The sequence below is a fragment of the Podarcis gaigeae genome (genome assembly GCF_964106915.1).
Source record: "Podarcis gaigeae genome assembly, chromosome: 16".
Taxonomy (NCBI): domain Eukaryota; kingdom Metazoa; phylum Chordata; class Lepidosauria; order Squamata; family Lacertidae; genus Podarcis; species Podarcis gaigeae.
Genome location: NC_139693.1, coordinates 25,902,677 through 25,918,218, shown reverse-complemented (window position 1 = coordinate 25,918,218; position 15,542 = coordinate 25,902,677). Strand labels below are relative to the sequence as shown.

Sequence of the window (15,542 nt, the reverse complement as noted above, 5' to 3'; positions counted from 1 at the left end):
ACTTCTGAGTTTTGTCTGTCTTTCGTCCCCACCCTGCACTCGGCTCTCATTTGTGGCTCTTAGAAGCTTTCAGCACACGACAGAAACCACACCCTGGGAACAGCTTCGACTGGCCGGATAAACCAGGTGAGGGTAGCCGATGGGTCTCAAACACTTGGTGAGTTAGGGATTTCCCCTGCACTATATAGAAAGTTGTCACCTACTAAGTCAGGCCACTGGTGCACTGAGATTCTGTGCGAACGGTAAATAAAAGGCACAAATAATTGGGAATATAAGCTCCCCCCCCTGCCTGTGGCGCAACAGAATATTAGGGGGGTGGGCAGAGGAAGGACTAGACCATGTGAAAAATGAACACAATATTTTAGCTGCAGTTCACTCATTTTCAGCTATGTATTCTTATTATTAAAAAAGCACGCCTAGACATTCCGTTGTTGTGCCCATAACCTCTGTTTAAGGTGCCCTTTAGCTCCTAGCTTTCATATCTCAGTTTCTAACACTTGGGGGGCAATGAAAGAGTTCCCTGCAGAGCACCTCCTCCCCTATGGATCCGCTGCACATGGGGCCTCAGAGGCCCTTACCTGGCCGTGGACCGAAATGTCAAAGCGGATACCATAGAGTTTCAACAGGCTCCGAGACTGCCGGTTCAGGGGGTCCTGATAATAGGAGGCGGTTCTGAAGAAAGAAAGCAGTCGAATGAACAGTGTACTTGCAGAAGCTGTGGCTTGGTCCACATGCTACTGGACCACGTTTGAGGTTCTTGTATCAACCGGCAGGGCCCTTGAAAATTGGGTTCAAGATACTGCGAGGAGTGCCTGACCTCTCATATTATTTATTTAGTTTTTGAATATATTCATATCCCTCCTTTCTGCCAAGTTGGGGTGCAAGTTGGCTTAAAAGCAACATATCGAAATGCAATGTGATATCAATGAACTAGCTAAAAACAACCATCAAAATACATCAGAACACATGCGGAACCAGCTATTAAAACACTGTTTGCCCTGACAGCATCACCTGCTTCAGATTCCAAAGGCTTGTGCTAATAGGAAGGTATAGGAGCGTGGGTGGCGCTGTGGTCTAAACCACTGAGCCTCAGTTTTTTACTGCAGCTCTTTCCCAATACATATGCAATTTCCCCCAATATACAAATTATTGCGAAGTAGTTTCCCCTGATGATGCGGGTGGCGCTGTGGGTAAAACCTCAGTGCCTAGGGTTTGCCGATCGCATGGTCGGCGGTTCGAATCCCCGCGGCGGGGTGAGCTCCCGTCTTTTGGTCCCAGCTCCTGCCCACCTAGCAGTTCGATAGCACCCCTAAGTGCAAGTAGATAAATAGGTACTGCTTTATCGCGGGAAGGTAAATGGCGTTTCCGTGTGCTGCGCTAGTGCTGGCTCGCCAGAGCAGCTTTGTCACGCTGGCCACGTGACACGGAAGTGTATTCGGACAGCGCTGGCCCCCAGCCTCTTAAGTGAGATGGGCGCGCAACCCTAGAGTCGGAAATGACTGGCCCGTACGGGCAGGGGTAACTTTACCTTTAGTTTCCCCTGATGCATTTGCGTATGTTCTTTTTTTTTTTTTTTTGCTAACATATACATTTTTCTGCACATTTCTCGGCATTGCAAAATTCAGAGAAGTGTAGATTCCGAAGGGTTGCTGTGTTTCGTTTCACGTACTGTTTCAATAAGCGTGAATTGGGCATGTTCGCCTTTAAATGCCAGCAGAATTGAATCCTCCCCGCCCCCCTTCCTACTTAAGACAGAACGGCTGGCTTGCCCGCTGCTTCCTTCACACCTCCTTCCTGCTGCTGTGCCCACCTGAAGTTGAATTTCTTTTCCAGCAGAGTGAAGGAATAGCAGGGTCTGCATCTCGAAGGAGGCTGGTCTAAGTCACAATCCCAGTCGATTCGCAGGCCAATAGCGCCCCCCTGTGTGGGATCCACCAAATGCCATAAGCTTAATATTAATGGGGCAGAAGAACAGAGGGCACTGGGATCTATTAGTATTGAGATTATTATTATTATTATTATTTATACCCCGCCCTTCCTGGCCAGAGCTGGGCTCAGGGCGGCTAACATCAATAAAATCACAGTAAAAACATAATAGGGGGAAAGAGGGGGGAGGGAGGAAAAGGGGAAAAAAACAATTTAAAATACAGGTTAAACTGCAATTTAAAATGCAGCCTCATTTTAAAATAGCTTTTAAAACCATAAGGGGAGGGAAACAAAGGGTCAGACCGAGTCCAAACCAAAGGCCAGGCGGAACAGCTCTGTTTTGCAGGCCCTGCGGAAAGATGTCAAGTCCTGCAGGGCCCTAGTCTCTTGTGACAAAGCGTTCCACCATGTCGGGGCCAGTACTGAAAAGGCCCTGGCCTTGTTGAGACCAATCTAACCTCCTTGAGGCTTGGGACCTCCAAAGTGTTGTTATTTGTGGACCTGAAACGTGGCTTCAGAGGCTCCCCTTCCCACATTGTTCCGAGATGAAGGTCACATCTACAACGTATATTTCAAACTTCCCCCAAAGAATCCTGGGAACTGTAGTTTATGCCTCACAGCTACCATTGCCAGCACACTTAACAAACTACAGTTCCCAGGATTCTATGGAGGAAGCTTTAAAGAACCAAAATGCAGGTGCTGCAAGCTCTCTAATTCTCTCTTTTTTATATAACAATCATAGAATTGTAGAGTTGGAAGGGAACTTGAGGATCATCTCGCCCAACCCTCTGCAATGGAAGAATTTCAACTAAAGCATCCATCACAGATGGCCATCCAGCCTCTGCTTAAAAACCTCCAATGAAGGAGAGTCCACCACCTTCCGAGGTGGTCCGCCCCACTGTCAAACAGATCTCACCATTATTCCTGTTGTTTATAGTCAGAATCTCCTTTTTTATAACTTGAAGCTATTGGAGCAAGAAAAAAACAAGCTTGCTCCATCTTCTTTGTGACAGCCCTTTAGATAGTTGAAGATGGCTATCATATCAAGTCTCAGACTCCTTTTTCCCCAGGCTAAACATAACCAATTCCCTCAACCGCTCCTTTTAAGGTTTGGTTTCCAGACCCTTAATCATCTTGGGGGCACATGTTCCAGCTTGTCAATATCTTTCGTAAATTGTGGCGCCCAGAACTGGACTCAGTACTCCAGGTGTCGTCTGACTAAGGCAGAATAGTGCTAAGATAGGGTTACCAGTCCCCGGATTTGCAAATCTGTCCCCAGACAAATTCCGTCCGTGGAATGTCCCCAGATTTGCAAATCTGTCCCCGGAAAACATGGCAGCGGCAGCCTCAGCAGCCCAGAGCCAGTCTGGTAGCGCAGTTGGCTCTGGCTGGCTTCAGGAGCTGCTCGCTGCTCGCTACTGTGGCGCCTGCCATTTTTCCTTGCTGGAAGTCCCCATATGATGTGTCTTGTGCTCTGGGCTGCTGACTGCCGCTGCCGCCACCACTGCCAAAGGGGAACCGGGGGCATCCGGCGGCACAGATCTCCTGGCCCCTTCCCTCTTTGTTTTGACTGATTGGGAGAGGTTTGGGAGTTGTGGGCGGGCACCCGTTGCCCAATTTTTTAAAAAGTCTGTGTCAGGGAACTGCCATCGGCTCAGGGGCGAGAGGGGAAAAGCCAGATGGATTACACAGAGCCCCCAAAGATCGTGCGAAGCAGAACCTCCTCGGCAGAGAGTAACCATGCCTCCAGTGGAGAGGAGCTTCTGGGCTCGGAGGAGGCAAGGCGGTGCCAGGACACCTTGCCTGGGCAAAGCGGGGAGGAGAGAGGTCCTCCGTTACCCACACCCTCCCTACGCAGTAGGCTTCCGTGCCGAGAGGAGAGGCGCAGACTGGGCATCAAGAAACTACTCTGCTGGGGAAGGTTTAAGGACCGCCCACTCACAGATTCTGCCAGTGAATGAGTGAGCCACAGAGTAGTGGCGCTCTGCATGGTGAAGGGTTTTTGGCACCAATAACAAGCCTTTACAGCCAACCAGGGAGGCATTTGCCTGATTGCTCTCCAATAACCCCCTGATATCCTTACAGTCTGTGCATTTGTTTCACAGGGTGTGAAAGAAGGGCTTTGCACCTTTATACAATATGCATGTGTGCTTGGACCCAGGGTCTTTTGCTTCACCATCCCCACTACTGACTCCCTGTTGCTGCTCAGCTTCCAAAAACAAAATGTCCCTGCATTTATTGGGGAAAAAATCTGGTAACCATATGCTAAGAGTAAGACTTTCCTTAACCTGGACACTATACTTCTGTTGAGGCAGCCTAGAATGGCATTAACTTTTTTTTGCTGCCTTATGCTGCATCAGACTGTTGGTCCATCTAGCTCAGTATTGTCTACACTGACCGGCAGCAGCTCTCCGGAGTTTTAGGCAGGAGGTGTTCCTACCTGGAGATGCTCCCAGGGGCTGGACATGGGATGTTCTGTATGCACAGCAGATGCTGAATCGCTCTGCTACGGCAGTGGCAGAAACACTGCTGGATGGGACTTCATCCATTTCCCATAAGCCACCTCACTCCCTGTAGTTAATGGACTTTTCCTGGGAGGGAAGCAGTTCCCAAAGAGCCCTGGCCCTCCGCGCTTGCATTTGTGGGATGGGTTGCTGAAGCAAAAGGGGAGGCCTACCAGGTGAGCCAGCTCCTCAAAGCTCTCCCCAGCTGCCTCGACCATGTCACGAATGCGAAAAACGGGGCAATAAGGGTCATCCACGGCATCATATCGACACCCCTTGAAGTAAGAGCCATCCGTCGTCTTCAGCGTGTTTGTCCTGAACGAAAGCATGAGAAAAATTAAATTCTTTGGGAAATCTGTTGTAATAGCAGCTTGGGAGAAAGAGCCTTGGTGGCACCTTTATTTGCAATTGAATTGTTTCCTTTATATGCCACTTAATGCTAAAATAGGGACGCGGGTGGCGCTGTGGACAGAGAGCCTAGGACTTGCCAATCAGAAGGTCGGCAGTTCGAATCCCCACGACGGGGTGAGCTCCTGTTGCCCGGTCCCTGCTCCCGCCAACCTAGCAGTTTGAAAGCATGTCAAAGTGCAAGTAGATAAATAGGTACCACTCCGGCAGGAAGGTAAACGGCGTTTCTGTGCGCTGCTCTGGTTCACCAGAAGTGATTTAGTCATGCTGGCCACATGACCCGGAAGCTTTACGCCGGCTCCCTCGGCCAGTAAAGCGAGATGAGCGCCACAACCCCAGAATCGGCCACAACTGGACCTCTAATGGTCAGGGGTCCCTTTACCTAATACTAAAATAGTCACCAAACAGATGACAAAAACAGCAAATACCGTGTGCACGAAGACACACCCCATGAAGTTGAAATGCTGCCATATCATATAGTGCACAAAACTGGGAATTATAGTGACAGAACTACTTAAATGGTATAGAAATTAATTTATGTATGCTACTACAGCAGCAAGAATGCTACTCGCTCCAAAATGGACAGAAGCAGAAGTCCCAGCAAAGGAAGAATGGATACAAAAACGTATGGAAAATGCAGAAATGGTGAAACTTACCGGAAGAATAAGAAATCAAGATAAACTTTTTCTTTATTATAAAGGAACGGAAATGGTTTGTTGAATATTTACAGATAAATTACAAACAGATAAAAACATTGGCAGGATTATTGTAATAACCTGCAGTTTCATAAGAGTATATATTTAATGTAGATAATTAAATGAGCAAATTAAATGAATTTGGATATGCAGAAGATATTAAAAAATAAATTTAAGAAACTGCAGAAGGAGGGGGAAGGATATGTTAAAATGATTGTAAAATTACTGAAATGTATAAATCTGAAAAGTACAAATAAAAACTTTTAAAAAACCATCTGCAATATAATATAAAACAATAACATCCCCCAAAAGCAAGAACCTGAAGAGATATTTTGTGGCACTGTTATAAACTTTGCAGAGTTTCTAGACTATGCAGAAACCTGCAAAACCTATCTAACCTGTGTCAACAGCGGGCTGTGTGTTGATGCCATGAGTGACACTTCTGTTTGCAAACAGTATCCCAAACCCTCTGTGAAAACCGCCCCCACCCTGCTTTAAAGATCTCAGCCCTTACCTGGAGAAGTTAAACCTGGTAAAGTTGACAGTGTTTTTAATAAAGAGAGTGAAATTCTCCGCTTCAGTCAAGAGTGGTTTCCTAGGTGGAAAACAGAATAGGTGGGCCTATGAACGCATTCGTGGAAGGAACGGGATCATTTGGTTTTTACAACCTGCAGGCTGTTGGGGAACAAGTTAAGCTACCTTTCCATGAGAAATTGAATTTTCTAGTGGATGTCTGATAATACGTGGTGGCTGATTTTTTATTTACTTATCCATACATCATGGCATTTATATGTTGCTTGATTGTAAGAAGTAGAAAAAACCTCGAAGCAGTTTAGAAAAGAACAAATCAATAAAACAGTTAAAAGCAGCTAGCTAAAACATTCAAAAAGTAATTAAAATCAAAGATTAGCTAAAAACAGTGGCAGCCGCCTACATATTTGTTAGGCTTAGCTAAACAAGTATTTAATTTGTTGTCATTTTTTAAAATAATTTGGGCAAAGTGTTAATTCCCCGCACTCTTGAAGGTGGTTTGAAAGAGGAGTTGGTACCAAGTGCGATGTAGTTGCCTTACTTTTCCCTCTGGCTAAATAGGTTCTCAAGGCTTTTGGTATCATCTGGGGAAAATCCCTGCAATGCCTATTTGACCAGCAATACACCTTGTAGGAGGGGCCACCTCTCCCAACCAAATTTCTTCTTTTGTTAGCAGCTACTGCCTGTTTCCCAGCAGAAGATGTCTGGCTGACTTGCGGTGGGTTTGGGGGACGGAGATACAGGTAGCCGTTGAAACAGGATCAAAGAGGACAACTTGCATACCTGGACAAGGTCTTGTTTTCCACCGGACACCACCCATAGATCTCACAGGTATTATGGGATGCATCAAACGGGACACACTTCCCTGTTTTTACTCCTGCAAGAGAACCAAACCACATATCAGTTATGTCTTCTTTTTACCGAAGCCCTTTATTCCTTTCAAGGTGCACTGCAGCCTAACTCCCCCATGTAAAGTATTGCTTTAGCCTATATTTTTGGAAACCACTTAGAGGTTTTCTGACACTCAAGCTGTATGTGCATGCTGTTAAATAAATGAAATTGGGAAAAGCAGAAACTGAGAGATACTGAGATTGACGTATTTGCCCATTAGACCCCGAAAAGCTCAGATAATCCTGAGCTAGATGGGCAAATGGTTTAATTCGGTATGAGGTGGCTTCATCTGCTATATGTTTTAGAAAATATTCGCTATGCATTTCGACACCTCTTGGAATAATGTGGCCAAATTTTGCCTGCTGGTTCCTGAGATACAACTGGGTGCTGTTTAAATCAAGGTGGCTGACTGAACTTTTCCAAACTGCACTGATTTCCTTTTCCGACAAAATTGTATTAAATTTTCTGTTTTACATTTCAGAATATTTGTATAAACAACCTTAAAATATCAATGACTTCTTCTCTTTCAATGGTTCATTTTGCATAACATAAATCCCTGCATATTTTACATAAACTAAACCATTCAATATTCCATTATTACATCCATCAAAACTTATTTACACTGTTGAATTTATCTTAATGCTTGCCAACATTTTCAAGTGTACATAATTTCCCCCATATAATTAATAAACATTTTCCAGTCTTCTTTAAACATTATGTTCTTCTTGTTCTCCTGTTCTATATGTTAGGTCCACAAGCTGTGCATATTTCATCAATTTAAGTTGCCATTCTTCTTTAGTCGGGACCTTGCTCGCTTTCCATTTCTGGGCTAACAAAACACGGGCCGCAGTAAAGGTACCCCTGCCCGTACGGGCCAGTCTTGCCAGACTCTAGGGTTGTGCGCTCATCTCACTCTATAGGCTGGGAGCCAGCGCTGTCCGCAGATACTTCCGGGTCACGTGGCCAGCGTGACAAGCTGCATCTGGCGAGCCAGCGCAGCACACGGAACGCCGTTTACCTTCCCGCTGGTAAGCGGTCCCTATTTATCTACTTGCACCCGGAGGTGCTTTCAAACTGCTAGGCGCTGGGACCAAACAACGGGAGCGCACCCCGCCGCGGGGATTCGAACCGCCGACCCTGCGATCGGCAAGTCCTAGGCGCTGAGGTTTTACCCACAGCGCCACCCGCGTCCCCGGGCCGCAGTAGTGGCATACATAAATAGCCTTTTTTGACACCTCGGAATTTCTGTCTGAATTATCCCCAACATAAACTGCACTGATTTCCAATTGGCATTGGTGGTTTGGAATCCTTCAGCAACAACAGCTAACAAGGCTGCTAGTAAGAAATCCAGCGGTTTTTGTAACTTGTGGCACAGCTGGCTGCTTTTGGGGAATGGAGGGAAGGGTGCAGAGGAGAAATGTAAAAACAAGAGGGAAGCTTTCCCCAACCCGGTGCCCTTCAGATATTCTCGGACTGCAACTTCCATTGGCAGGGCCGGCCCAGTACATTTTGCAGCCTGAGGCGAAACGGAAAATGGCTCCCCCTGCTGTTCGTTGGGGAAGGCTGCAAGAGGGAGCCTTGCAAGCTGTAACTGCTGAGAAACTGGTGCTAAATTCGGCATTCAGATGTGGGTGATGCGGAGAGCAGCGGGTAGGGACCAGGACTGAAACAGACCTCCTTACCATTTCCGTGGACTACCGGCTGTCCTGGTGAACAGTCCTCATCTCTCCTGCAATTCCCATCGGGGATGGAAGGGTGCTGGAGGAGGAGAAGGCAATTGTTGAGAAGGAAAAACATCCGCAGAGGACCCTGTGAGAGGGTCCGCTTGGCATGCCTTTATAAAGCTCTAGCAGGAAGGGGCACCCACAGACCTGACACAGGGTCTCAGGGCAACTTGGCCGGCCCCTTGCTGCTGCGATGATGTTGGACACGCATCCCCAAACTCGGCCCTCCAGCTATTTTGGGACTACAATTCCCATCATCCCTGACCACTGGTCCTGTTAGTTAGGGATGATGGGAGTGGTAGTCCCAAAACAGCTGGAGGGCTGAGTTTTGGGATGCCTGGTGTTGAATTATCTGAACCGACACAGAATAAGCTGCTGTGATGCCTAAAGGTAAAGGTAAAGGGACCCCTGACCATTAAGTCCAGTCGCGGATGACTCTGAGGTTGCGGTGCTCATCTCGCTTTACAGGCTGAGGGATCCGGCGTTTGTCCGCAGACAGTCATGTGACCAGCATGACTAAGCCGCTTCTGGCAAACCAGAGCAGCACACGGAAATGCCGTTTACCTTCCCGCCGGAGTGGTACCTATTTATCTACTTGCACTTTGACGCGCTTTCGAACTGCTAGGTTGGCAGGAGCAGGGACCGAGGAACGGGAGCTCACCCCATTGTGGGGATTCAAACTGCCGACCTTCTGATCGGCAAGCCCTAGGCTCTGTGATGCCGACAATGATGCAATCTGTTCTATGATTTGGGCTGAGAGCAGGCAAATGGTTGAGAGTTGCTTCTCCGGGGCTCGGGCAGAGAGGTCAAACTGCACAGCAGGGGTGAGGGAGCTCCAGACTGAATGTGGCCCCCAGAACTCTCTATCTGGCCCTCCCAAAGCCACACAACCCCAGGCCACATCTCTCCCAGGCCCTGCCTTGCACTCTCCTCAAGAGTTTTAGTCTAGCTGGGACATATCCTTTTTTAAAAACAATAAAGGTTTGTTTTCATTTCGTTTAATACTGTATATAAAGCAGAGAGGACAATTATAATACCTGACGGTGATCAAAAGATGAAAAACAAAACTGTAAAGTAGGGACAGAGAATGTGTACGGTTGCACGTGGTTTAAAATAACAAAGTCCAAGTAAAATCATGTATGATCTGGCTGAGATTCCTGAATTGCCTGGGGTTGGACTAGATGACCCTCAGGGTCCCTTCCAACTACTGCAACCCCTCCAACAATTAAATGATATTTTTGACATTTGCAAAGGAATGCAATACTGCCTGTGTAGTAATTTCAATGAGTTTCAATGAGTTTTCTGCAAGAAAACTGAAAGCAGATTCTGTTATGTACTGAAGTTCTCACCCTGGGCCAGCAGGGGGATACTGTAGATAGTTTTCACTCAGGTCCATATATGCAAATAAGGGATTGAAAGTGACGTTCAGTGATTGGATAGTTACAGAAAATGGTTACTGTTGCTTTCTAGTGGAGCTCTATATAAGCAGGCTGGCTGAACCCTTCAGTTCAGTTCTGTTCTGGCCTGCGAATAAACAAGAGCTGTTTGAAGAATCGCTGTGTCGCCTGATATGTTCACCCACAACTTAACAGATTTTAAGGGTTGTGATTCCCAAATTCTAGTCCAATCCTTGGGAAGAATTTGTGTGCCAATTCTAATAATGTTTCTATTTGTCTATTAATCTAGTTCCCTTATCTTTTCCAGGGGCTGGGGTGTGTCCTTGAACCCCTGCTTGCCTGGATAGAGAACGGCATCATATGTGATCTCTGCTTTGAACGTGACCTCTGCACTGGCACCAATTTGTTGTACAATGATAAAATTTACATTTGTTGCTCCACCCACTTTTGCCTCTGGCCCCGCCCACCAGTCGTATCTGGCTCCAAAAGGTTCCTCCCTCCAGCAACTGTAGAGGAAGCAAAAAATTACCGATAAAGAAAAGCCAGCGACGTACCTCTGGACATGATCCTTGCACTTGCTTCGGAGTAGCTATGAAATTAGTCACCACAAAGAACACATTTTCTCCCTATGAAATGTTTCAAAATATATACATTTAGTTGTTGGTTGTTTTTTTAAACGCCCCATTTTATTTGTTTTGATATGCATCTTATTGGTTTTATTTTTGGTTTAATGCTATTGTTTGTTCTTATATGGTACACTGCTGAATTTTTAAGAAACAAAGTGGTTTATAAAGCATTTAAAATAAATAAACAACACAACTTTACCACTATTAGTAACTTTACCACTACTTTACTACTGTTTGTAACTTTACTAGTAGTATTACCACAAACTTCTCCGTCTCAATTTTTCATATGGCCTGATCCAGATGGGTAACTCTTTTGCGGCCACAAGGCCAAAGAAAGGATACCTGAGGGGGTTTCACATAATCTGCCACATCCCAGATTCGGTCCCCAAGCTCTCGGACGCGTGTGACCGAAATCCCTTTCAGTTTGGTGATGACTGAGATGTGAGGGTCAGTATCTTTCTCCTGGTAGCCCTTTTTGGCTAGAAACACCCACCTGCAAGGCAGCAGAAAGAACAGGGGTCCAAGATGCTTAACATGCACACTTAAAAGAACCCTCCTTCCATGCTCCAGATACATTGTCCCACCCTTGGAGATCATCCGCTACAATTGCCTCAGCATTTCCAGGTGGCTGCAAGGAGCGGGGCCTTTTTCTGTGGTGGCACCCCTGAGGTGGAACACCCTGAAAGAAAAGCTCCTCAACCTTACACATTTTCATCCCTTCAGAGATTAGACTGTTATTTAGTTTTCGATTATGTGTACAAAGGAGTCTGCCCTTTTGAAGGCCTTTTCCAACTTTACAATACCATAAATAAGCATGGATTTGAGCCTGCCTGTTCATTAAGGTCCTCTGCAGCAGGGAACCCCAGGAATGAATGCGGCCCTCCACTCCTCTCTATCTGGCCCTCGGAAGTCTCCCCAACCACATCTCTCCCCAGCCCTGACTCATGCACTGCTTGGACTCTGCTACGTTAGTCAGAAAACAGCATCTTTCTTGAATGCATTATAAACATGCAACACCACATGGCGCCAGAGAGCAAAAAAATTCTATGCGATTTTCTATAGCGTTTTCCCCCCTTTTGTTATAACAATTTAATTTCTGACTTCTTTATAGCATTTCCCCCCTGTGTGTAGATCCATCCCTTGAGTGTGTTTTGCCTGTCTTGAACACTGATCATGCCCCTTGTTTAGGAGGAAGGTCCTGAGAGCTGCCTAAGTGTGTGTTAAAACTAACCTACTGGGAAAAGGGGAAATTTGCATTCGTTGCTCCACCCACTTTTGCCTCTGGCCCCGCCCACCACTTTCATGTGGCCCTCAGTCATGTGGCCCCCATCCCTGAGCCTCAGCATGCACGATTGCAATAACTCATATCAGCTGGATGGGCGGGGTATAAATAATAAAATTATTATTATTAAGCCCTGAACTGTTTCCCTTTGCAGCCTTCCTTGAACTCGGTGCCTCACAGTTGTTTTGCACTGGAGTTCCCATCTTCACTCAGCGCTGCCTGTGCTGGCAGAGGCTCATGGGAGCTGTAGGCACCACACACCCACGCCATGCATTTAAAGCCCAACCCTAAAAGATGCCGGGAACTGTAGTTTGTTGAGAGGGCTGGGAATTGTAGCGCTGGGATGGGTAAACTGCAGTTCCCAATACAGTGGTACCTCAGGTTAAGTACTTAATTCGTTCCGGAGGTCCGTTCTTAACCTGAAACTGTTCTTAACCTGAAGCACCACTTTAGCTAATGGGGCCTCCTGCTGCTGCCGCGCCACCGGAGCACGATTTCTGTTCTCATCCTGAAGCAAATTTCTTAACCTGAAGCACTATTTCTGAAGCGTATGTAACCTGAAGTGTATGTAACCTGAAGGGTATGTAACCTGAGGTACCACTGTATGCTTGGGGGAGGGAGAGGAAGGCTTTAAATGTATGGTCTAAAAACTGCTTTGAGGTTTTGTTTTCTTTTACAATCCAGGGTATGTGAATCTTACGAAATAAATAAAATTATTTAATCGTTTCATAACATTTATACACTGCTTGATTGTAAAAAGAAAAACCTCAAAGAGGTTTACAACAAAAAGACAAAACAATAAAATTATCCCTAAGAACAATAAGATTTCCAAAAAGTTAAAATAACAAAAGACTAAAAGCAAATTGAAACTTGCACCAGCTTTCTAAGCACCTGGGTCAGCTTGTCTAAACAGGATTTTTTTTTATATAGCAGGCATTGAAAAGAATACAGTACAGAGAGGTGCCTCCCTTATGTCAATAGGCAGGGAGTTCCAAAGTTCAAGGGTGGAGAAGACTGTGTGTTGCTTCCCATTCAGCGAATTGGGGATTGCAAGCAATCTACCTGCTTTTACTTCCGTGATTCATTTGGGCAAAAACTCCGACGTCGGCGTTAAAAGGCAGAGGAGCAGGGCTAGCTGGAGGAATGTGGCAACCCCAGGTATAGGTGGGATGTGTGAGGAAGCTGGGTCCCTGCATGACTGCAGTTCCTTCTGCAAAAGAGGCTGCTTCTAGGGCACTTAAAAAAGACAGCCAGAAGTCAGGCTTGAGGACCGTAAATCCGCCCAATGCAGCAATTCACCATCTCACCAGCAACGTCCCAGAAATGTCAGTGACTTGCGATTTCAAATCAACACCCGCCTCGCTGCTTCCGCAGCTCTTACCCGAGGATGTAGCCCACGATTCCCAGCTGGATCAGCCGGTGCAAGACTCCGACCTTCCTATTCCTGGTGAGCGCAAACTTCTCTGTTTTATAATCCAGAAAGCCGAAGCAGGAATGGCTCCAGGAATCGCCCATGGCCGGCTGGCTGGCTGTGAAATCCCGGCAGCAGAAGCTGACGGAGGACGCCACATCCTCCTGGCCTGCTGCCCATTAGCAGGCAAAGAGGCAACTTTTCAGAAAGCCGAAGATGTCAGGATCTGTGTCAGCATCTTCCAAAGCAGCAAGGAAGGGAGGGTAGAAAAAGCTGGCCTGCTAATGGGCTGCTAAAATTGGAAAGGAGGGTGACAAGGATGTGGCTGTTGTCTCCTGGTACGCAGGCTGAGACCCTCCCTGCCCGCAGACTGTCTCGCCAGAGTGGTACATGCTCTGGTTATCTCTCACTTGGACTACTGCAATGTGCTCTATGTGGGGCTACCTTTGAAGGTGACCCGGAAACTACAACTAATCCAGAATGCGGCAGCTAGACTGGTGACTGGGAGTGGCCACCGAGACCACATAACACTGGTCTTGAAAGACCTACATTGGCTCCCAGTACGTTTCCGAGCACAATTCAAAGTGTTGGTGCTGACCTTTAAAGCCCTAAACAGCCTCGGTCCTGTATACCTGAGGGAGCGTCTCCACCTCCAGTGTTCTGCCTGGACACTGAGGTCCAGCTCCAATGGCCTTCTGGCGGTTCCCTCAAGGCGAGAAGCCAAGTTACAGGGAACCAGGCAGAGGGCCTTCTCGGTAGTGGCACCCGCCCTGTGGAATGCCCTTCCACCAGATGTCAAAGAGAAAAATAACTACCAAACTTTTAGATGACATCTGAAGGCAGCCCTGTTTAGGGAAGCTTTTAATGTTTGATGCATTACTGTATTTTAATATTGTGTTGGAAGCCGCCCAGAGTGGCTGGGGATATTATTATTATTATTATTATTATTATTATTATTATTATTATTATTATTATCATCTAACCGGAATCAGAACTGCAGAGCTGGAAGGGTCCTGGGGTCATCTAGTCCAACCCCCTGCAATGCAGGAATCTCAACTAAAGCATCCAACCTTTGCTTAAAAACTTCCAATGAAGGAGAGTCCACCACTTTCTGAGGCAGTCTGTTCATGGCCGGATTTAGGTTTGATGAGGCCCTTAGCTACTGAAGGTAATGTCCAGCTGTCCTTTGTCAACAACAAATTGTTGCTGTTTTTTGTGTTGAATGTATGCTATATGGTAATTTATGGACCTAATAGGTATCTAAAACACTTTGCACATGTTGCCATGCAACCATGCAGAATGTAGGCACCCTATATATAGAAATGAGCCAACCAGTGGTATTTTAGGGAGCAGGCTAACAGGCGGGCCCCCTTACTTACATCACAGGAGCCTACACAACACAAAACACTGTTGCTGTATGTAGGTTTTATTTTATTTGTTTTTTATCTTATATTTTGGAAATGTATATCCAGGTTTTTTCCCATTAATTTTTTGGGGGCCCCCAAGAGAGTGGGGGACGCAGGTGGCGCTGTGGGTTAAAGCCTCAGCGCCTAGGACTTGCCGATCGAAAGGTCGGCAGTTCGAATCCCTGCAGCGGGCTGCGCTCCCGTCGTTCGGTCCCAGCGCCTGTCAACCTAGCAGTTCGAAAGCACCTCCAGGTGCAAGTAGATAAATAGGGACCGCTTACCAGCGGGAAGGTAAACGGCGTTTCCGTGTGCGGCTCTGGCTCGCCAGATGCAGCTTTGTCACGCTGGCCACGTGACCCGGAAGTGTCTTCGGACAGCGCTGGCCCCTGGCCTCAAGTGAGATGGGCGCACAACCCCAGAGTCTGGCAAGACTGGCCCGTACGGGCAGGGGTACCTTTACCTTTACCTAAGAGAGTGGGGCCCTAAACTATAGCTTGTTTAGCTTATACGTAAATGCGGCACTGAGTCTGTCCCACTGTCAAACAGATCTTACCATCAGAAAGTTCCTCCTGAACTTCAGTCGGAATCTCCTTTCTTCTAACTTACCCCCCAAAGGCTACTTTTCTACAAAATACTCCGTCTACACATAATTATCAACCAAAGACTGTTTGGGTTTGTTTTCTCTGGTTGGAACAGACCTCCAAGCTGCCCCTGGATTTCTCAGTGGGTGCATGTTTTTTA

General features: G+C 46.7%; 1 protein-coding gene across 1 annotated transcript in view; it reads right to left on the bottom strand.

Annotated features, from left to right (window-relative positions):
- P2RX6 (purinergic receptor P2X 6) overlaps positions 1-15,542 on the bottom strand; it is a 70,458-nt gene that overhangs the window by 3,445 nt on the left and 51,471 nt on the right. Inside the window, 11 exon segments of the mRNA XM_083717433.1 lie at positions 579-672; positions 1,811-1,920; positions 4,604-4,745; positions 6,048-6,128; positions 6,848-6,941; positions 8,638-8,713; positions 10,631-10,702; positions 11,045-11,195; positions 13,366-13,575; positions 13,577-13,600; positions 13,602-13,925. Of these exon segments, the coding sequence (XP_083573559.1) occupies positions 579-672; positions 1,811-1,920; positions 4,604-4,745; positions 6,048-6,128; positions 6,848-6,941; positions 8,638-8,713; positions 10,631-10,702; positions 11,045-11,195; positions 13,366-13,575; positions 13,577-13,600; positions 13,602-13,633 (1,086 nt within the window). The 5' untranslated portion in view covers positions 13,634-13,925.